The sequence below is a fragment of the Peromyscus maniculatus genome, chromosome 17, assembly GCF_049852395.1.
Source record: "Peromyscus maniculatus bairdii isolate BWxNUB_F1_BW_parent chromosome 17, HU_Pman_BW_mat_3.1, whole genome shotgun sequence".
Classification (NCBI taxonomy): Eukaryota; Metazoa; Chordata; class Mammalia; order Rodentia; family Cricetidae; genus Peromyscus; species Peromyscus maniculatus.
This window is the reverse complement of record NC_134868.1, coordinates 32,804,694-32,830,998: the sequence shown is the minus strand read 5'-3', so window position 1 is coordinate 32,830,998 and position 26,305 is coordinate 32,804,694. Positions and strand designations below refer to the sequence as shown.

The window sequence follows — 26,305 nt, the reverse complement described above, 5'->3', positions numbered from 1 at the left end:
GGGTCTGTGGCTTCTGGGCTTAACTGAAGGGTTGGTTTCTTGATACTTACTATTCAAGAGGCTCGGTGAACATTCAATCTGAATCTGAGAGCAGAAGCAAGATTTGGAGTCTTAACCACAAAGGCAAGATGGGGTTGAGGTCTGGGGACTGAAGAATCAGGGGGGCTGGGATACAGAGGCAATGATGATCGAGAATCCTTCAAAAACCAAGATCTGATGACAGGAATTTGGCAATTTAAAAAGTGTGTGCTCAATTTCACAAATTTCTGAGTGGATAGAGACAGTAGCAGAAGCCTCGCTGGGGCGGAATTACAGCTATTTGAACCAGGGTGAACAGGCTCTTCTCAAGAATCCCCCTTACTTCCTTCTGCCTGACAATTCACCCACATCTTGTAATTAAAAAAAAAAAAAGATAAAAATTAGAGTGGAAACTTACATACCTCTGTGAAGAGTAAGTTTCTGATAAATTGTGTATGGCCTTCACACTGTTTCGCTGTGGAAAGGGGGATCAAAGGCTGTCTGTTCCTGAGGATAAAGGTTATCCTTCCAGGCTCACAAAAGCCTGGTGTCTAGAACTGGCTACCGACCAAAGAGCTTGCATTTGTGCATGCATGTTTATGCCTGTCAAATTAGAGACCAGACAGAGATGAATCCTGTCATTGTGTGGCTTCAGACATGATTCTTCCTGCCTTCCTGTGCTAGACGTTTTCTAAGATAACTATGAACATTCAGCAACTCAGTTAACAATAGTACCCTTAATGCAGCAAAGAGTTGGAAATACTTCACAGATATCATAAATGTGAGCAATGGATGTTTTAGAGAAGCAATTAAAAATGGCCTCTAAAAGATGTTAAATCTGCATATTGTTTATATGGAAAGCTGTATAAAATGAATTCTCCTCCTGGTTTGCCTTCAAGCCCTAAAAGCCTGTTGAAAGTGACGCAGGTGTTATGAGGTATCTGAAGAGACACAATGGTCAACAAGGGTTGACCTCTTGAGTCTACAGTAATGTTCACTGGCTCCAGTACCCAGCTCATCTTCATGAGGTTATCTCAGTTCTGATATGGAAATTGCAATTCCTCTTGATAGTCTTATTATTTTATTTATTGGAGGCTGGTGGAGCCATCCTGAACCCAGGACCTCAAACATGCTAAGCATGCACTGTACCGGGAAGCTACACCCTCAACTCCCTTATTCTATTCCTGATTGAAGAATATAAAGTTGATTTCTATGGGAGGCACTAAGGATAACGGAAATTGTGTTTTCATTCTAGTGCACCCTACAGACTATCCAAAAAGAAATAAAATATTAACGGAAAATAAAGTGACTCACTGGGATAGAACGTTTTAATGACTCAAAGTCCCACATAACCTCAGTATCATTTTCTGTGCACTTTTGAATGTCAGTGAGATGAGATTGTGACTGTTTCATGGAGATTGGCTATTTATTATATTTATAATTAAAATATGCTTACTTGTATTATATTTTATTCACACATTATATTTATATTTGATTTATATTATAAATAACAAATAAATGCTATTTAATCCAGTCTCAGGGAGCTAGTTGAAAATCCAGTGGCACTCAATTTGGACTGAATTTCCATATTCCAGTATTCTTATCACAGTTATGAAGTAACTGTATACAATATGGTTGTGTGGTGTAAATATAGAGTATTCATTAATGTTTTCTGGTGCCTCTTACACGTACTAATCATGAATATAATAGGCGGGACGATCTCAGAAACGTAGTTTTTTCCATTCGCGAACAGTTAACTGTGGGATGTTTGTTCTAACGACTTTTAGGATCCCTTCCAGTGGTTTTGGCAACCGCTTTAAAATCTACTCTATGCTAAATTTAGAATTGCCACCATAAGACAAAATATTGTCAGGCTGGATGGGATGAGACAGAATGCAGAGAAGGAATCGCCTGACTCTTGGGAGAGGGTAGCTGTAAACTTTACTCTTCCAGTCACTAAATAATTTAACACACACACAAAAGAGCATCTTCTCCCAGCAAAGAATTGTTTGTCATGCCCAACTCTAGCTGTCAGTGGATTCAGAAAGCAAAATGCAACTTGCTCACTCAGCTCCCTCCAGCCAGAAGGTGGCTTCTGGCAACCCCCTTCTTGGTGAAGATCTTGGCACCTTGGTAGGCATCCTCATGCCCAAACACCATCATTTCGCTGGTCTGTTCTGGAAACTGGCCGCACGTTGGCTGCTCCCTACCGGTTTGCCCGCACCCACAAGTTGAAGTGAGAATTTTTCAAATATGACTCAGGGACGCGGGCCTGGGCGTTTAAGGACTTAATGGCACAGGTCCTTCCTGGACCAGGCAGGTGAGGAGTGGGTTTGCAGCTGGCCCAGGGCCGCTCATATCCCCCCTCCCACTCGCGGCTCTGCGCAGCGTGGTCCCTCCGATCCGGGTCCGCGCCCTGGGAGTGGCTTGCAGCTGGGGAGAGTGACCCTAAGCGATAGCAGTCCCGCGGATCCAGGGCCAAGCGCAGGGGCCGGAGGGCCAAGCAGCTGGTCACCGGGTGGGCACCGGGTCGCCACCTCGAGCGCGCCCGCGGTGGCCGGTGGCTAGGGAGCGAGGGTAGCCGAGCGTCCGGGGGGCGCTGCGGGAGTGCGAGCCCGGAGCCCCCGGCACCCGCCGGAGGGCGCAGCCCGCCGCGCAGTGGGAGGCGGCGGCGAGGCGGGGACCGGGCGGGGACCAGGCAGGGGCGGAGCGGAGCTTCCCGCCTCCTCATCGCCTTCGTCCTCCCCCAGCAGAGCCGCCGCCTCGGCCGGGCTGAGCAGCGGGAGTCCGCGGCGCCCGCTCGCTGCCGCGGGATGGGGAGCTAGCGCCACGGCGGCCGCAGTGGCCGCAGCGCAGCCGGCCGCCGCCCCCGGGCCTGTCCTGCCGGGTGCTCCGGGAGCCCCAAGCCCGGCCCCGAGCCAGGCCCGCGGGCGGCGGCGGCGGAGGAGCTGGGCAGGTGTGTGCGGCTGGAAGATGGCGCCCTCGGGCCCGGGCGGCGTGCGGCGGCGGTGCCGGCGGGTGCTCTACTGGATCCCGGTGGTTTTCATCAGCCTGCTGCTGGGCTGGTCCTACTATGCCTACGCTATCCAGCTGTGCATAGGTGAGTAGGTGGCCGCGTCCCGAGCCCCGCACGCAACCCCCCGCCGTCCCGGGACTGCTACCCCGCTCCGCGATGGCTCCCACTTTGCGCATCCGCCAGGCTCCCCGGCGCCCTGGGCGCTGCCCACTGCCAGCATGTCTGCCCTGTCCGTCCCCTGTCCCCCTGACACAACACAGCGGAGGTCAGCCAGCTCCTCAAAACCCCTCAACACTCTGTCACTACCTCCGCCTCCCCTAGCAGCTTTCGGGTTACCAGGTCACCTCCACCCCAGGGCGCACAGCCCGGAGCACCCCGGCTGCCTTTGGCTCGCGGCTACCACACCAGCCACACCCCCTCGCTGGCCAGGACAGAACCTGGGACCTCAGTGGTCTCTTGCTTATCTGCAGCCTCACTGAAGAGCTGAGGCCGCCGGGGAAGCTGCGCTGGAGGCCAGAGGGCTGGAAGCTGGGCCAAGAATCAGAGCTGCGCCAGACCCACGCGGGGGAAATGCTGGCCTTAGGCTCAGGTGGCAGAGCCAGATTCTCTCCTGATGGCCGCAGCTCTACTTTTAAAAAAATTGTGGCAGTGCTCTCTAGCGTTGTAACTGAGATTTTGGGTTGAGGGTTGATAATTAGATACTTTCGAATTTAAAAAAAAGGCAGGGGGGTGAACCACTAGAAAGTATTTTTCGGACACATGAGAAATATAGTACTGTAATCTAGATGCTGGGGTAGTAGACGGTGGAGCGGGGAACCCATCATCTGAGGTTCTTACATCCAGAGAGCCAAGTGGCCCCTTTCCAAAATAAGGCTTCTGAATTGGTGGGTGGGGCACTTTCAACGCTGAAGATTTTTTTTTTTAGATTGAGTATGCATAAGCAGGGAATACAGTTATGATGTCTAATGCAAACTTTCTGCCTTCGGAGGTTTTGTGAAAACCTGATGTATGTTATCAGGAAGAAATGTTCCAACAGGGGATGACTTTTCTGCTAATGGTTTGTGAATATTTTGTCTGATGTTCATCCACCGAACTTAATATATGTTCGCCCGTTAAGTACAAGCCTTGGACCGGACAAAAAGGAGTAAATGGGGCCCTGTTAAGCAGTTTCAAAGCTTCAAGCCTGAAATGCAAGACTATGTCTGAAGCCATCTTATCTCCAAATGTTGGTCCTATGAGAAATACTGTCAAAATGACACACCAGAAGAATTTGGGCATAATTTTCAAAATAATTGAGACTATCTTCCCATTTCATATAGTCTTTAAATTTGCTATTATTACTTTGTTGACTGGATTCAAAACCAACCTTTTAAACCCAAATCGGGTGAATTTGTTTGGATTAAAAATAAAAGATTGGGCTATACTGACATCTTCATAGCAATGCATATAAATATGTAATATTTAATCATGTATAATGTATAGGAAGAATGTTAAAGAAGTTACAGTTCCTGTATTAACAGTTAATCTGTAAATAGTTTGTTTATTGATATACAGTGTGTGTGCTTTATAGCTATTGGGAAACTTTGTTGTATTTTATTCCTTCAGTTCTGAGAAACAGTTAACAGTATCATTCGTTGCAAAAAGCAGAGTGCCCTAGAAGGCCTTCACTATCAAAATAGCCAGCTTGTTCTTTATTATCACATTAAGCTAAGAAGCTTAGCCTGGCATAATGGCTCATGTCCATCAAGAGGAAGCATTTGAAGGTACAGATGGTGTTTCTTCCATCACAGGTACCAGGTGCTCCATCGGAAGTTTTATTCTATAGAATAGACAGGTGATGGTTAAGGACCTAAATAGAAAATCGTTATTACATCTGGACCACATTGTTCTTGTTCGTGTGTATGTAGTATTTGCTTATGTGCATGTGTATGTAGGTTTGTTCACTCACCCATGCTAGTGGGTGTGGAAGCCAGAGTGAAGACTGGGTGTTTTCCTCAATTAGTCTCTAATTTCCCTTTTGAGACAGACTCTCTCACTGAAACTGTAGCTGACCATTCCACTCATCTAGCAGGCTGGCAAGCCCCCAGGATGAACCTGTCTCCACCTCCCAGAACTGGGATTGCTGGCCTGCACCCATCCAGCTCTTATGTGGGTTTGAGGGAGAGGGGGTCTGAACTGGGGACCTTACGCTTGTACACACTTTACCCACAGAACCATCTCCCCAGCAGCTCAGCCATCTTTTTATTTACATTTTCATAATTTTAAGATAAGCTATCCGTGAAATCTGAATCACCCTTCTCATAAGTGACAATTTGACTTAGAAGGACAATCTCCTTAGGTGCCCGGTGGCCTCTTATTGATATTTACCTGACAAAGGGTCCACCACTCCTCATCAACTGCCCACCTGTGGTGACCTCAGTGCTTGCCACAGTAAAAGCAATCAGAAAATGGATTAACACAAACAAATAAAGGGTGCAGAAGTATCCCCCCCCCCCCGCCCCCGCCCGCGCCAGTTGTTAGAAAGTAGTGTCAACTATTTCTATTGTTGTCGCAAAAAACCAAGGACATGAGTATTGTAAAAAAGTCTGGGTCCTAAAGGCCAGAAGGAAAAAATTCAAGACGAAGGTGAGTTTTAGGTTGGAGACTGTGCCAGTTGATCAGTGGTATTCTCCAAAAGCCTCGCATGGCCTGAGCTTGGTTGGCTGAGAAGTTGAGGTTAGCTGTACGTTCTCTTCTAGGCACAGGGGAGGATGGCGGGCGACCAATGTGACTGATGCACACAAATGGCTCTTGCAGCTTTTCACAAAGAAAGTGAGAGTGCCTGCCCCCGCCCCCACTCTAGCATTAATCACAGGTCTCTTTGCTTGCCCTCTGGGGATTTTTTTTTTCCCTCTTGGAAGTTGTTATTTACAGTCATTTTCGTCAAATTTCTCCTCTGAATATTGGCCAGGGTTGGGACCAAAGGAGAGGGGTCAGGGACTTAAAAGTGAAGTAGGTAGCAACCAGAATTCAGCAAGCAGGGTGATTTACCCTGGCCCTCCTTCCACATCTGCTGTCAGCCAGTGATGACCCTGAATATAAATTACTCCATGCCCTTTGCTGAATGAACTGCAATTTAGGAGTAGTGCTTATCCTGGTATCCTTGGAAACTGACGATAATGATTCTCATTACGGTTGGTTTCTATATTTAACAATGTGCATGTATGTGGCTCTCTAGGCACTCTCTCAGTGAGCACAATTTTTGCTTGGTGTTTGTATTTTACAAAAATAACTCCTCTCTTTTGGAATGTGCGTATATCAGAAATACATGAGAGGTAGAGGTAACATGTAAGAGTCAAGTATTCCAAGTAAAATTGCTTCCAATTCTGCCAATAAAAGGTCTCCTAGGGCTATTACACTGGTGATCATCTAGAATATGTTTATACGGTTTGCTAGGTAAATAAAACTCATTCATCATATCTCCCCTCCATGCTTCCTTTCTCTCATTTTCCTGCCTCTCATCAATCCACTTCTCTCTTCCTCCTGCCCTTATCCCCATTCCTGGCTTCTGTTTTGTCTCACCCATCTTTGGTCCATTCAAATGCTAGCCATCTTGTGTTCTATATGGTAATATACATTCCAAGGGTTGAAAAAGTATAACAGTGTGTACTGAGGATGCAGAATTCGAGGAGTAAGAGAGTGTCTGGAGCCTTGGATATGGTTTGAGGATGTGCTGGACCTGGTGTGTGTGTGTGTGTGTGTGTGTGTGTGTGTGTGTGTGTGTGTGTGTGTGTGTGTATTTTACAGAGCCACCGTGATAATTAGTATGCAAACATTGCTTGTTGGAGAAGGCAGTTAAACTTGTTCCTCTCAAGTGCTAGCATTCAAATGGATTTGCATGTTTTTAGACCTTTTGTCTTGTTATAATTCCAGATCTACTGAACGCTCCTAAGGTGATTGTAAGAGATGAATACTTACCTTTGCTGAACCATTTTGGTCTCTTGTTTGCCTTGAGTGTGTCGCTGCCATCGTTTGACCTTAGGCAAATGCTTCTGTCCCCAGTGCTCAGCATCTGGGCCAGCTCTTTTCTGGGTTGTGGGCCCTTTGGATGAATTGAAAGCCCATACAGATTGCAAAGGAGTGAGCAAATTGTGTTCAAAATGGAGTGTCCGGCAAGAGGGCAGGCAAGCAGGCTGCATGAATGAAGATGCTCAAGGGACCATGGTGATTTCCTGGTATAATGGAAGGAGGCTCTGGTTACAAAAGAGCGCAGTTTGGGGGGTTCTCTATTTTCATTGGTTAATTAGGTTAAATAATCATTTTTTTTCCTACTGCACATGGCCCTTCCCATCATGCATCTGATGTAAGTTGTATTTTTGCCCTTTTATGCATAGGCAGAAGATGGTAAACAGAATATATTCTCTAAAGAGAACATAGTCTTACTTTATTGTTTATGTACCCCAAACCAGTGTAGGCTGAATTGTCCCTTCCAATCTTCTACTGGGTCATAATGGGGGAGGGGGGGATGACTGAACAAAGTCCACCTAAATTGGACAATTCTTAAGAGGAAGAAAAACCTATTCCATTTTGGGGTGCAGTACGCATGCAGCTTGATGTTGCTTACAGGTTGCTAAATCTCCCACTGGCAAGCTTAAGAGACCCACACTGGCCCAAGACAAGTGGAGTCCCAGGTTTCTATACTATTCCCTACATTTTCCTGGCTGTCTACCAGACAATTAGTGCTGGGTCAAACACTCCCAGTCCTGAGTTTCCTTGTGGTTTTCCTTAAGTCATTTCCAGCAACCACAACAGTCCTCAAAGCTTAGAGGTAACGTAAGCCGAACCTGTCCTGATTGTAGAGGGAGAGTTGAATACTGCACTTGCTAAACGTTCTATGTCCTTCCCGAAGTTTCCTAGTAGAGGTGTCACCTGTGGATCTTACCACTCTGGTTAAGTGTCCTAACATCTCCTTTCCCACCAACTGCTCACCAAACGCCTCAGCGCTTTGCAGTTGCTTACCGAGTCTGGGACATTCATGTTGCCGTTTCATGAGTTAACAGAGTTCTGCAAGTCAGCCTTGGCATAATGCTTTCAGAGTTTTAGAAGGCTTTCTAGAAGAAATACTCTGGCTTTCCAAGCCACGTGGTCTCTGTGGCAATTGCTCAGCTGTGCTATTGTAGTGACGAAGTAGTCACCGATGATGTATGAATCGGTAGATATGTTCCGATAAAACTTTATTAGAAAAGTACAGTTGGTAAGCGGGATGTAAATCTTGTGAAACACCAGATGCCTGACCTTTAGAGTAAGTTAGAAGCTAGACCAATAGAATGTTCTGGGGCTGAGGGGGTAGCTCTGTTGGTAAAGTATTTGCTGTGCATGCTTGAAGACAAGAGTTCGATCCTCCACAGCCATGTAAAAAGCTGGATGTGGTAACACACTGGTGATCCCAGTGCTGGGAAAATGGAGATAGGTAGTTAGTTCCCAGGAGGCCACTGGCTAGCCTGGCTAGCCTGATTGGTCAACTCGCCTATGAAAGAGTTCTTGCCTTAAAAACAAAGTAAAGAGCTAGTGAGGAGTGACTTCTGAATTTGTTCTCTGGGCTCTATACACTAGCACACATGTACACACACACACACACACACACACACACACACACACACACACACTTCAGCAATGATTGCAACCTATTATATTTCATAGCATGTAATAAGAATGCTTAAGAATTCGAACATGCCAAGTGTGGTGGTATATATCTATAACCCCAGAACTAGAGAGACAGAGTCAGGAAGACTGTGGGTTCAAGGCCAGCCTGGGATGCCAACCAGTTAACTCCCTAAATAAATGAGTACATAAATAAAACCATAAACAAAATTGACCCATATTTAGGGATCAGTTTAAGAATATGTTTTCTTGTTCTTTTGTTCCTTTAGAAACAAATGCATATCCCCCAAAATAAAATATATCAGCCCTCATTTTAGATTCTGTTATGTTCGGGTCTTTTCTGAGCCCAGGACCACTGCAATCTCAAGGAGAGAGACTGGGTACACTCTAAATTACCTTCTAAAATGAAAATAATTTGAGCCATGCAAAAAAAATTAATTTATTCTTGTTGTTGGTAAACTTTCACTTGATAAACCATTTAGGGCATTAAGATGGCCTGTCTTTTAAGATCAGAGGGACAATTTAGTGATACAGATGTTACCATCCTTAAGTATCAGAATAGTTTGAAATGAAATAGAAACATCTGTGAAAAACTGAGACACATAAAACATTTGATACCACTATACTTTAAAATTCTTCATGTTAAAATAATGCAAATATACTTAGTGAGTTCTTTCTTGATATTGTTAACTATTTTGAAAATTAAAATCTTCATGAGTCTTAACCCACAATTCAAAAGCTTATAAGATATGTTTCAAATTCTGGATCTGTGCCACCATCCAAGTTTAATATAAATGGTTCCAGGCAGAGTAAGAAGGGGAAAGAAAACTACTTGCTTTGTTCTTGGCCCCATGAATGCATCCAAGCACTCTTTGCCTTTCAATTGGCAGGATAATTCGGTCAATTTTTATTGGAAATACCATAAATAAAACAGTTGACATTCTTAACATATAGAGACTATCTGTAAGTGTTAAATGAACTAATCTATCTGTGATTTTTATTTGATTTCCTGTTTTTTGATACAAGGGCAGCCAACTAAAAATGCAGATGAATGTGAGAGGATGCTTTACCCATCAGAATTCAATTTTAATTAAGTTGTACAAAAGTTTGCCTCTATATTCTTGGGATTGTCGTCTGTATCGTGACAATTTCACAAGTGTTTCCTATTACCAGAAGCTCGTTCCCTAAACTGAGGTAATCCTCTCTGCGGGAAGTGTGGTGTGTGTGTGTGTGTGTGTGTGTGTGTGTGTGTGTGTGTACGTGACCTTTTCCCATGAGCGTGTAAAGATTAGAATAGAGTCATTGCTGTCCAAAGTTGAGGGAAGTTCAGCCATTGAACCCTGGTTGCCTGCCAAATCTTTTCCTCCACAGAGATGATTTGTAGAAATTCACAGAGATATTTCGTAAAAGCCAAAATGTGGACAAACGTACTCAGATCATCCTCTTGCAGCTTGAACACGAGGAAAGGGTGCCTCCTTTCTCTTGCCAGCTCCACAGCGAGGTGTTAGGGCGACAGAAATGGAATGCTGCACTGCCAGGAAGTTGTGAATTGATGGTTGAACCCACATGAAAGGATAACCAGTAAGGAAGAGGAAAAGATGAATGGAGAGCGCATCAGTCATAATGCCTTCACAGTAGGATGCTGACTACATCTGCATATCTCACAGTCAGATGATGACCAGATGTTTTTGCTCCCACTGTGAACCGGATGGTGGTTCTAGCTTCCTTTCTGCTTCCAAGAGGCATAGACCAGTTTTACTCCACCCTCATTTAGTCTGTGAAACTGAGCAGGGAGATTTCACGAATGCCTTTCACTGAGCCTATGCAAAGACGGAAGAAGAAGAGATCTTAGGAAATTCATAGAAGCCAAGAGAAGGTGGCTGAAGCAGAGTTAACAGAATGCCAGAGGATGGTCTTCTGAAGGAGTCACTGCCTTGGCGGCCAGCTATCACACACTGGAGATGCCACGGTGCCCAGTACACACAGTGAAGATGGTCTCACCATTAAAGGTCTAAGCACAGACATCAACGAGGGGAGCTGAGATTTTTGTCCCATGGTGGGGAAGGAGCTAAGTGGCCCAGGAACCATGGGCATTTGATATTGTTGCCTTTTGTTTTCTTTTGTTTTGTCTTGAGTCAGAGTTTCTCTGTTCTGTCAGAGTCCTGTTCTGGAACTCACTTTGCAGACCAGGCTGGCCTCAAACTCATGGAGATCTGCCTGCCTCTGCCTCCTGCCCAAATGCTGGGATTTAAGACATGAACCACCACCACCTGGTGGGCATTTGATCTTTTTTTTTTTTACTTTTGTGATAAAAAATGGCACCACTAAGACACAAACGAATTTAAAAAGTAGACAGCATTACTCAGAGATAAGTATATATGGCATGTGTTAGGATGAGCTCTCAAAGAAATGTTTGTTATTGGTTTTTGTTTGTATTATTTTTTATTTTATGGAAATCTTGTGATTTTCCTTTTCAGAAGGATAGAATGTGGGCTGGGGGTGTGCTTAGTGGTAGAGCATTTGCCTGGGTTGGGCAAAGTTGCCCTAAGTTCCAGTCTCTATCAACACACACACACACATACACACACACACACACACACACACACACACACACAGAGAGAGAGAGAGAGACAGACAGACAGACAGACACACAGACAGACACACAGACACACAGAGAACTATAAGTTACGTTTCATCATTTCTCTTGTTAATTCCATGTGTTCTGACAGTTGTATCACTTCCCCCAGCCTGCCTTTCCTTAGAAAGTGGTGAGCTCAGTGGTCTCCTCAGATCACAGCGCTCAGTCCATAGTGACGGTAGAAATAACTCTCTACTCTAGCTGGGTAGTGATGAGTTAGAATGTGACATGGGTTCCTCATGCTGTCTGATGAGAAAGCAGTATTCCGAAGGTGGTCGGAAAGATCACTTTTTATGTGTGAAGTTCCACTATTACTATTTAGAAATATTAAGGACAGTTAATCACAGACACATAATATCACTAACTGGGGATTTTGATATTCCATTTGTAAACCTGATTCCTTGAAGGGGACTTTATGTATTTTGATTTTTACAGTTATACACTAACAGTGGAAAGGGGCAAGTTATCAGGGAAGAGAATAGGGTAGGGGTTAGTGTAAAGTACGCAGTTGCCTTGATTGCTCTGCCCTCCCTCCCTTCCTCCCTCCCTCCCTTCCTCCCTCTCTCCCAGTTTGAAACAGACTCTCTCTGTGTAAGTCAGCCTGGCCTAAATGCACTTTTCTCCTTCCCCGTCTCCCGAATCCTAGGATTAAAAGTGTGTGCTATCACACCCCACGGCTTTAATTTCTTAATAGCTATATGAAACAACAAGCCAGCTATGATTCTTGACAATGGCCCTTTCAAAATTATAACCACATTTTTGCCACAGTTATGTGCCCTTTCTTAATTTGAATTTAAAATACCAGTGCTTAGAAGTGCCATAAAATCCACATTTAGCCAGGCAGTGGTGGCGCATGCCTTTAATCCCAGCACTCGGAGGCAGAGGCAGGTGGATCTCTGTGAGTTCGAGGCCAGCCTGGGCTACAGAGTGAGTTCCAGGAAAGGCTCCAAAGCTACACAGAGAAACCCTGTCTCAAAAACAAAACGACGACAACAACAAATCCACGTTTAATTTTAACTTATTATTGAAACTTTCACACGCATAGACAATATATCTCGATTCCATACATCCTCACCCTGTCTCCCACTTGAACCCCGACTCAGGAGTCTCCTCATCACATCTCCCTCCCAACATCGTGTCCTCCAAACTCCATTTTTGTCTGAGAGACACTCTGGAGCAAACATCAATGCTGGCTGAATTTGTCATCTTACCACTTCCGCACACTTGGCGGTAGTTCATTTTAGATTCTCTGTTGATTGTATTTAAGAATGCCGATGAAGTGCCTGCAGACATGGCTGGACTGTGTGCCTTGCTAATGCTTCTCCCTGGCATCTTGAGATGTCTTTCCATGTGGACTGTACAATTAATTACTTATTAATGACTGCTTTGGCTTTCGTCACTAGGGTCACCAAGAGAAGCAGGATGCCCTCAGGAAGGCTGTCAATAAAAGAACCCTAGCCCACAGACAAAAAAACAAAAAAAAAAAACAAAAAAAAACCCTAGTTATAAGCCTTTTCAAACAAAATGCTGAAAGTATAAAGTGGCTTGCATTCGGTCTTAAGTCTCCTGGACCATCTTACAATAGAAATATAATCTGAATGAAGACTTCCTGGAGGTCCAGTGAAACTTAGAAAATGAAAATCTTCTCCTGTAAGCCGCTAAAATTACATTTTTGTTTCTTGTGCATTTTGTAAAAAAAAAAAAAAAAAAAAAAAAATTTAAAAACTGGGTTTTCATTGCATTTGAAGTGTGTTTTAAAGGCCAGATGAGGGACTAGAAGCCTAGCTTTGTGGTAGAGCGTGTGCTTAGATTGTCTGAGACATGGGCTTTTCCCCAACACTAAAACAAATGAAAAATCCAAACCGGATTATGTCCCTGATCCCCTGGATTATGTCCTGAATCCCCTCGGGGGCCCATGGGTTATCTCAGTCACCAAGAGGTGGATAGCTTCCTCTGCAGAGTGACTTTTCACTGAGTTTTCAGAGATGGTATTCCACTGCTGTCCGTAAAGTACGTGTAATTCACATCAGCAGTACTTGAGTGGGAGAGGCAGCCTGCTGAAAAAGAGTTGGCTGAGCTATAATGAGAAATGCTTGATATCAGTTATTGAGGAGGAAAAAAAAACAATTTCAGTTATGAGTCTCCGACTGATAGTCACAAGCTTGCTCTGAATTGCAGGGCTAATGTGTGATCCAGTTTATTGCTAAGTGGCAACCCCATGTGACATGCATTAGGAAGAAAAGCTGTCAGGGGTTTATGTACTTAACCCTGACTGCTAATTATCCAGGGCTTCTCCGGGGAGGCCAGGGAATAGGAAAAGATGAAGGGCAGAGACCAGTGTGTCTTAATCAAGGCTTTCGTTATAGCGTATTTTTCTTGAAATACAATTAGTTTCAGAAATAGGTACATTTAAAATACTAAGATACAGAGAACTGAGCGCTCTATGTTAGTCAGAGCAGGGGAAATGGTATCGATCGACTGCAAGTTCTCGGATGCGTATTCTTTAATAAGCAACTTCAAAAATCCAAGGATCGAATGCATTTTAAGCATCCATAAATCTTGAACAGTTTTGATTTATCCATTCAGAAACACCTATTGATTGGTCTTTGTCTAAGGTAGTAGGGTCTATTGCTGTTGTAAAACATGGTGCCAAAAACAGGTCTGCAGAGAAGAAAGGGTTCATTCTGAAGTATACTTGTAGGTCACTGTGCATCACGGAGGGAAGATTAGGGAGGAAGCTGGAGGCAGGAAATGAATCGGAGGGCGTGGAGGAGTGCTGCTCACTGGCTTACTCCTCAGGGCTTTCTTATACAACTCAGAACTACCTGCCCAGGGATGGGACCATGCACAGGGATCTGAGCCATCACCCATCAATCATCAGTCAAGACCACACCCCCACAGACTTGCATATAGGCCAATCTATCGAAGGCATTTTTCTCAACTAAGCTTCCTCTTCCCAGATATGTCTAGGCTTGTGTTAAGCTGACAAAAACCAAACATCACAGTCTTGAAGCTCACAGCTGAGTTGGGGGAAAGACAAGTAAATGGCTATGTCATCTGCTAGAGGCCCACAGTGTCGTGACATAAAAAGTAAAAAGGAGGGTAGGAAGGATTGGGGGCTGGGCATATGAGCATCTAAGCACATTTGCCGGCATTGGGGATTACAGACAGGAAGATTGAAAGTTCAAGGCCGGGCTGAGCAATTTAGCAAGACCCTATCTCAAAACAACAGCAGCCACACCCCCCATGGCCCTCCTCCAAAATACCTAAACAACAACAACAACAACAAAAAAAAAAAAAAATGAAGAAGGTTGTGAATGTGAGGAGAAAGTCTCAATTTCAGGTGAGATGGAAAGGCAAGAGAGGAAGGCCAGAATATATGCATATCGGGCAGAGGAAAATCTGAACAATGTTTGGAAACAGGATCACCCAATTCTTAATAAGTGGAAATGAGATACAGAAGAACTTCACAGCAGTGCCCATGTCTGGCGCATGCATAGTGCTGGTCCTCATTCCTGCAAGAAAAGCTAACACACAGTGATGTTCAGTCTATTAGCTTTCTAGAATGAATGAATGAATACATGGTGGACACCCGCTGAGTTTGTTTGAGCCTAGTGAGAACAGTAGACATTTAGAGCAGAAAGCATAGAGTCCTTCATGAGAAGATTAGCTTTTTATTATTTGACTATTCATGCTCATCAACAAGCTTATATTAGTATTTACTTACATATATTTATGCACTTATATTTTTAGGGTAGCAAATAGATGATCTTTTCCTTCTGGACTTTGAATGTAATTATGTGTAATAAAGAATTGGGTGAGTTAGTTAGATGTGATTTGAGAGTTGAAAGGACAATACAGTATAATAACAACATCTAGTATAGTAATAACTACAATTCAGACTGGGTAAATTATTTGAACCAATATACCGATAAAAGCAATCACTGAAAGAAATAGATGCATTTGCAGGAAGCACTCTGACTGAGTCAGCACTGTCCACACACCCCCACATTCGTTTTTGTAGTTCTAAATCTTCCCTTAAAAGTACTGAAATTGTTCCCTAATTTACATTTTGAAAATGACTTCCTAAAATATGTTTCAATTCCTTCCTTTCCTTGCCCCAACCCTTCTTAAGAATGTGCTGAACATAATTTCTTTCCCATTGACTGGAAAAGGTCATGGGGGCGGGGTTGCTGCTGCTTTGCCTGGGCATTCTTTCCATTCTCAGGCTCTGAGAACCCTGGGCAGGCTCATGAATGGACCTCCTCACCAGTGCAGATGTCTGGCTGTGTTTCTCAGTTTATTACCCTGGGATTACTTCCCAGGGTAAGAGAGAAAACTTCAGCCAGCATTAACTAACTATTCACTTATTTGTGGTTGAGAATAGACTCTGGAGTAGGCAGTTTTTTGTTTTTTACTGTGGTTAAGTATAGATAACATAAAAATCCACTGCATCAACCATTTCTAAGTGCACAGTTCAGTGGTACTAAGCACATCCGAATTGTTGTACCCATGACCATCAGCCATCTCCAGAATAAACTCCCAACTTGAGTTTCTGTACCTATTAGACAATAATAGCTCCGCCCTTCACAATCACCATTCAACTTTCTGACTCCGAGTCTGACCATGCTAGCGACCTCCTCTGAGAGGCGGCACATGCTCTTTGACCCCCTGTTCCTGGTTTACTTCATTAGTGTAATGTCTTCAAAGCTTGTCCATGTGGTAGCATGGAGCAGAATTTCATTTTTAAAAACTGGATAACATGCCATCATATGTATATACTCCATTCTGTTTGTCAATGGGTATTTGAGTTGTTTCTGCCTATTTTAGCTATTACGAATAATTCTGCCAATCAACAGTGTGTACAAACACCTATTTGCATCCTGGGTTTACGTTCTTTTAGGCTACCTAGGAATGGAATTCCTGAATAATACGGTCATTCTCTGCTACACTTTTGAGAATCACTGTACAGGTTTTCTAAAGAAGGCAATTCGAATGGAAAATTATTCCAGAGGTGCTTGTAATAGGTGTCCAAGTGTGAGAGTCTCTAGGGGTATCCATGAAATGTGTCAGTGTTTTCCTGTCTTGCCGTTTCATGGCTCAGCAGCAAGTTCTTGGGCAGGGAATTGTGAATAGCCCCACCTCACCCACAGGGAAGCCTTCATTACTGAGTGTGTGCCCTCATGAGAATGCTGGCCACCAAGCTCGAGGCAGAAAACTTAACTGCTGCTGGCTTACCCTGATAGTGGGAAGAAAGCACGAGTCGGTGGACAAAAGTGTGGGAGTCAGTGCCCTTTGAATTAATACTGTGGGCATTAATTATGACCTAGATCCTGGTCTGCAACCCAACACAACTGAGCAAGATTCATGAATGATTGACAAACTTTCTATTGTGATAGCCAGCTGCAGATTGGGGAAATGGTTCTAGAAACCCAACATGAAGGTCTGTCCCAGCAGGAAAAGTGAGATGAGCTCTCCCATTGAACAAAGGAGGAAATTCAGTTCAAATATTGAGGACTGCCTTCTCTAGACCAATTTTATAACTTCCCATTTATATTAAGGAGTATACACAGTATGGAATCTGGTGGTTTTGTGTAATATTGCCCTGTTCTGCTATCATAATCCCTGTTCTGTAGATGTAATTCTAAAAGGTCTTATTAAATAAGAAACAGAGTCAAATAAAGAGTTAAAAGCCCAGAGATTCAGCAGTAGCCAAGAACTAAGACCACCTTATCTTATCCCTCACTGCTGTCCTTCCCCTAAGAGAAAGACCTTCTTCCTGTGTCCTGTCTTTCTGTTCTGCCTTCTCATTGGCTATAAACTCAACCACATGACTTCCTCATCACTGCCTGTCTATACAGACCTCCAGGTCTCTATGGTTTGTACTGAGATTAAAGGTTTGGGTCACCATTTGGCTGTGTCCTTGAACACACAGAGATTCTGCCTGCCATGTGATCGGATTAAGGACATGTGCCACCACCACCACCACCGGACTTCTGCTAAATGGCTTGCTCTTAGCTCTCATCTCCAGGCAACTTTATTAACATACAAATAAAATCAAATTTCAGCATAACTAAAATATCACCATACTGTCCGTCATCTCTGAGCTGCCCATCATCTCTGAGCTGCCTTGATGATGTGAACCCTGCTCTGGCTTCAAGTGAATGTCCGTTGTTTACAGCAGTAACTGCCAGGTAGATTGTGCTAAAGCTGTAGGGAAATGATTCGTAGGGTAAGGGTATTATCTGCTATAATTAAGAAGAGACTGGCATTGTATAGTACAAGCTACAACCAAAGAAAGATCATATAATGTAAGCTGCCCCCTCCCCGCAAAGAAGGGATGTGTAAGGACTTTGTGACCATAGGACAGGGAGGTTTCCAAAGGCAACCACTACTCCCAGTGATCCAGAATTGAAGAGCTAGGGCACAACCTGATTCCCTTGAAGCTTAGCAGGGGCTGTGACCTAGTGCTATAACTGTAGCAGTTACTGAGGGTAATAGCGTTGGCTCACGTCACTTCAAGTGTAGCCTTGTAAATCCTGTTCCAGTGAGTACCGTGAACACAGCAGTTGGTATTACAGCCTTGCGTAGTTCCTTTCTCTGGAGAGCTTTGAAGTGCTGTCTAGTGTCAAATAGCTTTTATGGACCTAGAAATATGGATGTAATTTTAAAATCGGTTGTGTGCATTCTTTGGTCATATAATAAGTGCTCCGCGTGGTGGGGATAGTTTTAGGGGGTTGTGCATTTCTTTTGAGAAGCATTGTTTGTTTCTCTTAATGTATAAAATAGTGAATGTCTGGTAGTGGAAAGAAAAAAATATATAATATATTTTGTCCTCTGTGATAATTGCCACTGTGCCAGATAATGAAAAATTGATATAATGACATTAAGAAAATATATGGCAAAAATTATTTCTACCTGTTCATACATATTTCAAATGTGATAAAATAATTAAAATGCAAGTCGGAATTTTGCTTGTTAACAGTATGTATGTGTGGTGTTTTAAATGAGAATGTACCCCATAGGCTCATGTTTGACTACTTGGTCCCCAGTTGGTTGGTGGAACTGTTTAAGGAGGATTAGGAGGCATAGCCTTGTTGGAGGAAGTGCATCACTGGGGCCTTTGAGGATTCAAAAGCCTATGCCATTCCCAGTTGGTCTCTCCGCCTTGTGTGTGTCTATGAAGATGTAAGCTCAGCTACTGCTCAGTCCCGTGCCTGATGACCTGCTGCCATGCTCCCCACCATGTTGGTTAAAGACTCACCCTCTGAAACCGTAAGCCTCCGATAAACTCTTTCTTCTAGAAGTTGCCTTGGTTGTGGTACTTTATGACAGCAACTGAGTAACTAAGACAATAGGTACGTGTGAACATGGGTAAGAAGATGATGAGAACTTAGACTGGGCAATGTGAGTAGTGTGGTCCTTCCAGTTATATAATTTAGGTTCTAATGAAGGAAATGTCTTAGGCTGTGAATTCCTCCTAACCTTCCCTTTAATAGTAGACAGCTCATTACATGGGAACCAGCTAGAATGGATGAGAGTCCAGAATCCAACACAGTCCATAGTTCAAAGAAATTTCTCATGGTTTTTCCTTAAGGAAAAATGTTTGAAATTGAGAAGGAAGAGCACTGGAATTGAAAAGGTTCCATGGTTATTTGAACTTGAGGTTGACTTGTAGCCATGAGTAGAAAATGGAGGGCCCTACCAGTGTATGCAGGATAAATAAGTTGCACCCCTCACTTATATCTGCATAGCTCGCTGGCATGAGGAATCTTGTTTTTTATATATTACATTATTTAAACATTGTGTTGTGTCTGCGCATACATGTATGTGCATGTGTCATAGTGTGTGGGTGGAGCTCAGAGGACAGCTTTTGAGAGTGTTCTTCTATAATGTTGGTCCAAGGGATCAAACTCAAGTCCTCAGACCCTGAGGCAAATGCTTTTATGCACTGAGCCATCTTGCTGACTCCTAATCCTGTCTGTTTTGAGATACAGATTATTGGATTTCATTGAGTAAAATGAGAATACTAACATCAAGGGACTAGGTGAGAGAACAGATTTCCCCATTTATCTACATTGCTCATTAGCTAGTAGTTGGGTCAGCTTTTTCTTTGCTAATATTAAAGTAGCAGTGAGTCATAGGATAGCCTAACAGAAAAACTGAGATATAACCACTACTAATGATTTAAGTACAGTCAGGAAATGTATTCCTAGTGTTAATTTAGGTCTTAATACCATCTGTAGAATGGAGGCACATAAATATTTACAGCAAGCAAATGACTATCATCAGATTGCTGAAGCACACATGTTGAATCTGTCATGTGCAGTAACATGGGTGAACCTGGGCAACATTACACTGAGCAAGATCAGCCAGTCACAAAAGGACTAATGTAGCTGGAGTTTTCCTGGTCCCAGCCTGCCGGAGGTCAGGACTAATCTCTCCCACCCGCCAGTCCTGCAGCTGCTCAGACCCAAGTAAACACACAGAGGCTAATATTATTTATAAACTGTATAGCTGCGGCAGGCTTCTTGCTATCTAGTTCTTATATCTTAAATTAACCCATTTCTATAAATCTATACCTTGCCACATGGCTCGTGGCTTACCGGTATCTCATGGCGGCAGCGGCTGGCATCTCCTGACTCAGCCCTCCTGTTCCCAGAATTCTCCTCTCTGGACTTCCTGCCTGGCTACTGGCCAATCAGCACTTTATTTATTAACCAGTCACAGCATACAGCTATCCACAGCAGACTAATGCTTATTCCATTGATTCTAGGGATGCAAAATAGTCAAACAGAAATGGTGAGTGGAGTTGTTTAGTGGTTTCCAGAACCTGGAAGAAGAGAGGGATAATGGACTGCATTCAGCAGGTGTGAAGTTCTTCCGGCATATTGGATGACTGGGCTCTAGGAAGCTGTTGTCTGTTATTGTGCTTGTACATAACACTACTATATTGTGCACTTAAAATGCTCCAGGGAGGCAGATCTCAAGCTGAGTCACTGCTGTGATGAACTTTGGAGAAGTCTCCCTTCCATTGTAGCAGGAAAGAAACAGTTCTAGGTTTTTATATTTTCCCAAGTGTAAGAACTGGGAATTCTTAGTCAGGGTAGCCTCATGTTCTGTAGCACTTACTAGCAGCTATCCAAGCAAGGATGAACCCTTAAGGTGTCCCAGACTATATTCTTCTCTCTCTGCATTGCCAAGTTAGGACTTACCAATAACTGAAAGTTAGGACACCCCTAGTTTTCAGTCACCACTAACCAACCCAACCTTGCCTTAACAGCATAGATCTTATGCAAATTTGAAGTGAGAAACTCGGGGAAGTGAAACTCGAGCTTTGCCCTTAAATATGGCCACTGGAGTATTTTAATGGTGGCCAAAGTTCATAATATGTGGGCCTAGATATTTCAAGCAGGCTGTAAGAGAAGGAGTGGTAGAGGACTTTTTACACTGTGCTTTCCAATGTGCCCAAAGCAGTATGGGTATCAAACATTGGCAGACTAGTTGAACGCAGGTCATTGAAGTTGGAAGTAATCAAAGAAGGGATCTATCCAGGACCTGGAAGCCTAGCAGGGTACATGGTTAGGAGGCAACAGATGTCACAGATCCTGGGAGGCCACATGGCATCATCCTTGAGAAATTTTTCGGGTCAGATAGGCCCATAGTTAGATCTTAATTCTATATCTCATAAATTGATTGACATTTAAAGTTGTCCTTTCTCTGGAAGAAGTGGTCAGATTTTAAAACTTTAATATGACCTTCCTCAGTGAGATGAACATTTAATGATTTTTAGCCCAAATCTTCTGCATATAGTAAGCATTCAACAAATGTTTATCTGACCCTCTCTCACCCACATTAACCCCAGATTCCATCTCGCCTCTATCCAGCCTTTGCTCTGTTCAAACTAACCTCAGATTTTGGAGGACATTATAAGCTATAATGTTTCCATTCAAGAATCTTAGTGTTTCAAACTTGAGGGCACCAGAATGTGATTGTCTTTGGAGATAAGGTCTTTTTTTAAAAAAAGATTTATTTACTTATTTTGTGTATATGACTATTCTGCATGTATGACTTTATGCCAGAAGAGGGATCAGACCCCACTAGAGATGGTTGTGAGCCACCATGGTTGCTGGGAATTGAACTGAGAATCTCTACAAGAGCAGCCAGTGCTCTTAACTGCTGAGCCGTTTCTCCAGCACAGAGATATGGTCTTTAAAGAGATTAAATTAATCCAAAATGAGGTCACTGGGGTAGAGTCTAATCCATTATGTGTGGTGTCCATATAAGAGAAGAAATTTGTGCCTGGCAGTAGTGCCACACACCTTTAATCCCAGCACTTGGGAAGCAGGGGTAGGCAGATCTCTGTGAGTTCAAGGCCAGCCTGGTCTACAGAGTGAGTTCCAGGATAGCCAGGGCTATACAGAGAAACCTCTGTCTTGTAAAACAAACAAACAAAAAGGAAAGAAAAACAAAACAGAGAGAGAGAGAGAGAGAGGAGAGAGAGAGGGAGGGAGGGAGGGAGGGAGGGAGGGGGAGAGAGAGAGAGAAGGAGGAGGAGGAGAAGGGAGGGAGGAAGGGAGGGAGGAAGGGAGGGAGAGAGGAAATTTAAAAGCAGAGTGTAACAGAGGAAAGACAATGTGAAGACACGGAGAGTTGGTGGCCATTGTAAGTCCAAGCAAGAGGCCTCCGTGGCCACCAACTTCATCCACATCCTGCTTTTGGTTTTCTTGCCTCCCTTGTTTATGGACCACATGTTTGCTACTTTGTTACAACCTCTCTGATAAAGTCACCGGGTGTGATTGCTGAAGAAGAGGAAAGGAGGGGCAGGGTAAAGAAACACATAACAGCTCACCAATGCGGGACCTGCTATAAAGGAGGGGTAAGGTAAAGAAACACGCGACAGCTCACCATGCAGGACCTGTTGGCATACTCCTGTAATCTCAGCTACTCAGGGGAATGAGGTGAGGGGGTGGACCCAGCAGGGCAGCATCCTGAGACATTCTCGGGGAAGTCTGTCCTTTCCCCTGACTTAGCTTGCTTTGCATCCTTGCTCAAGGTGAGGTGTGATGTGCTACATTTTCTTTTCATCTCCACCTCAAAAGGTCTCGCCCCAACCCAGCCCTAGCAACCGTGCAGGCGTTTCCCTCTGTAGCAGCCTTGAGACCATCACTTTAAACTGCAAATCCACTTGCCTATTTTGTGGTTATAACTGTTCTCACTGAGCCTGAGGGGTGGGACGGGGAGGGGGTGGAGATGTCATGGGCGGAGGGACCACACGCCCCTCCTCCCTTCTCTGGCCATGTCTTTAGCCTCCGCAAAAAAAAAACTAAGAGCCCCTAAGACATGCCAGGCTGTAAGCCAAGTGCATTTGCTTTTTTATAACTTAGCTCTCAGTGATGAGACCTGAGCGATGAACTGAGTGTTTAGAAAGGAAACCAACATCAACAAAAACCAAACTCGCCAAGATAAAATGACCATGAAGCTCTAAAGCCAGGATTAAAAAAAAAAAAAATCTCAGCAAGCAACCCAGAGGAGAAACAGGAAAGAAAAATAGAGAGTGCGTGAAGGACAGAGGAAGACAAAGAAGAGAGCGGTTGCCTGGGCAACAGTTTGTGACCCGGTCCTAACATTCAAGTTGCAGCGGAAGGGTGGTGAGGAGCACCGACCGCTGCAAACTCTTGAAATTCACTAAACAGTTGGACCTGTGTTCTAGGAACAACCCCAGTGCCGCAGGAACAGGGCGACTGGTGAAAAGATGTGATTTTGAAACACAGGTAGGCCAGAGCCTGGTCACTTGTGGCGTCAAGGATGGCGTGAGGTGGGTTTATTTTAAATGCAGCACAAGTCTCTTAGCCACTAGCTTTGAGGGACATGGTTTCATCATCAGTTTACATGTTCGTAGAAAATGTAGTCTGTTTCCTTTATTATTATTATTATTATTATTATTATTATTATTTATTATTATTATTGAAAGCAAACAATTGGAGTCTTGTGGAGTTTCTGTTTTGTTTTAAGCTGTGTGGGGATCCACTGTGGGAATACAGAGTGTCAAGGATGTATGTAACATGTGTATTGAGTGAGAACTGGCTCCATAATAACCCAGGTATTGGGAGTTTAAGTTCTACACTACTGAAGCCTCATCTTTCCCCTCTGTTTCTGCCCGGAAGCTGCTTCCCTGTCCTTCACAAATCAGATTACATAAATCCAATGGCAAACTTATTTTTAGAGTCACTTTTGACTGAGGTTGTTAAGTCAGTTTTTTTTTTCTTTTCCAGAAAACATTAAGAGATAGTTTAATTTTAGAGAAGGAGGACTCTTCAAGATAAAGCACAAGTCTTTGCTTAAACCGCAAAATTATAGCTCAGCCTCCCTGTGTATGGTGATCACGGTAACGTGTATGGGAGGGCTGGACAGCCAGGGTTTCCTGTGACTTGTTAAAGTGCCAGTCAAGGGGCTTTTGAGGAGAGGGACAATGTTATTTAGAAAGCCCAGAGGGGTGGAAGCGTGGTGCACTGGAAGGGGGTAGCATGACCTGAGGATGGAGAGGAAGGTGGGCTCTGGAGTTCTCCCTAAAATCACCATGGTGTATTAGGATCACACAGAAAAGTTTTATAAAGATCATAAAAAAGGGCATTCCTAAAGATAACACAGTAGGAGATTGCATATTAGTATGTACATGGAAACAAAGTTAACTACAATAAAAATCAAAATGGAAGTAGATATGTTATAAGGAAAACAAATTAAGGCGTCAGGAAGAGGTAGCTACAGTTGGAATTAAACCGAAAGCACTCATAGGAATAGCAAGTGTCTCTTAGGTCTGGTATTGCGATGGTCTAAAGGCAACATCAGTTTTGATCTTTAGTACATTGAAGATACACATGAGCTTCTTGAGAAGCTAAGAGGACAAAGGATTCTGCTACAAGAGGCTTCTACTGGCTGAACTCAGCCGAGATAAATCCACAGTCAGTTCGACAAACTTTTTCTAAATGAGCATAATTAGATCAGCTAGCATTGCTTGAACATAACAAATTAGTGGCAGGGCGAGGCCGGTGGAAACTTCAACAAGAGTGATCACAGTCGGCCATTGGATAGGAGAGACCAATGGAGTCGAACAAAGAAGAAATAGGACGTTAGTGCTTGGGGGGATGATGTGGATAATTGCTGAAATCAGTTTTCTTGTTTAAAAAAAAGCTAAACAAAACAAAACAAAAAACCCCAACAACGCCGTAATGGCAGCTAGAGACAGGAAGCAAGCCTCAATCGGGAGGTGAGGTGTCATCAGAAAATAGAACTGGAAGCTGACTCCTAGCCTTGCAGTCTGAGGGAGTCTAAGGTGTCATTCTTGGAGCGCTTGGCTTTGTTCTTGGTACACAGGAACAGTTTAGTAACCATGGTGATAATTTGTTGTTCCCTCTCTTCCTGCATCCCATCCATACCAATAAAGGGCTGTGATTCTTGTAACGCAATTAGCCAGGGCAGAGTTTTAAGTCCTGGAGGCATAAGAGAGGAGTGGAAGTCTCTGGAGCAAAACAGACCATTGCAGGGCCTGGACCAGGAAGAAGTTCTACTCATTTAAAATAAAATTAGACAAATGCACTTTGAATGTAGCCCACAGTGTCACTACTGTCTGTGTCTGGATTGTCCCCAGAGGTATAACTAGTAAACATTTTAATGTGATAATAGAATGGATAATAGATAATATCCTCCCCCCAATAAATTATATTTCTCTTGTCTGAGGAGAATATAGGATTTAGTCGTCTTTGTTTCAGATTTAAAAAAAAAAAATAAAGTGAGTTTGTGTTCATTAAGTTAAAGTGTTAGATCTAAAATAAACCTTCTCACTTTTAGGAAGCAGTCTCACAAGTATCATACTAAGTGCCCCATCAAGACTAAAGTGTGGTTTTTGTCTCATTACTTGTGTTAAGGATCAGTACCATTTTGTTGTTGTTGATTTTGTTATGTAAGTATCTGTAGTCTGGTGTCCTCTTCTGGACTCCACAGTTCTGGCATGCACACACACACACACACACACACACACACACACACACACACACACAGAGAGAGAGAGAGAGAGAGAGAGAGAGAGAGAGAGAGAGAGAGAGAGAGAGAGAAAGAGAGAGAAAGAGAAGAGACAGAGAAGAGACAGAGAGACAGAGACTTAAAAATAAATAAAAATTTTAATGAATTAAATAGTAGTATTGAGCATATTTATAATACATCTTCCAAAAGAAACTAATAGGTTTTAATATGGCTTTTGAGTTTTAATGTGATACTATTTAATTATTTTATTAAGTTCACAAAGCACAACTTAGCTGCATACTGTGATCACAGTGTGATATATGGGAAGACTGGTCTAGAATCCAGGCTTCCTGGGACTTGTTCAAGTGCCATTTCAAGGGCTTTGGAAGAAGGGCCCCTGTTAGAATTTCAGTTTTGTCTATTTAAAAATTATGTTTCTAACAGACTCCTAGAAGATTTCCAGGTATTTTATAGGCAATTTTCTAATTTTTAAAAGCTCACTATTAAAATACATGCATTTATTAGAAGTCTTCATTAAGAGAAACAAATTAGCTTGGCCCGGTCGCAAGCATCTGTGCAGAATTGATTCTGCCCTAGAAACGATCTGACTTCCGGTTTAGAACTTCATGGGGTTGAGAAAAATATGACCTTGAGCTCTATGGTCTCATGTTAGAATTAATTCTTCACTCAGGCAAATATCTGCTCTAGCAGTGTTCACGATATAAAGGAGAGGCACTCTGAAGAAGCTACCAGTTGAAATCCCGCTAAATGATGCACCACAGCGGACATACGAGAAACGTTGGTTCTGTCTTTCACTCATGTGAACAACTCGAGGTGGCTGCCTTTACTGTGTGCTCCTAGCACACTGCAGAAATGCAGCTCGTAATAGAAGAATCACTCTTTCTGTGTTCCTTGCTGGCATTATTTCTCCAGAGGGAAGAAAATGCCTCTCAAGAGGGAGGAAGACAAGCTCA

General features: G+C 43.4%; 1 protein-coding gene across 5 annotated transcripts in view; it reads left to right on the top strand.

The window, feature by feature from the left end:
• The first annotated feature begins 2,811 nt into the window (after positions 1 to 2,811).
• Zdhhc2 (zDHHC palmitoyltransferase 2) overlaps positions 2,812 to 26,305 on the top strand; it is a 63,100-nt gene continuing 39,606 nt past the window's right edge. Inside the window, exon 1 of one of the 5 annotated variants that reach the window (XM_006973972.4) lies at positions 2,812 to 3,118. In XM_006973972.4, the coding sequence (XP_006974034.2) occupies positions 2,992 to 3,118 (127 nt within the window). In that variant the 5' untranslated portion in view covers positions 2,812 to 2,991. Of the gene's footprint in view, positions 3,119 to 22,926; positions 23,131 to 26,305 lie in introns of those variants that run through there. The other 4 variants (XM_076553506.1, XM_042262878.2, XM_042262879.2 and 1 more) reach the window with 4 other exon arrangements.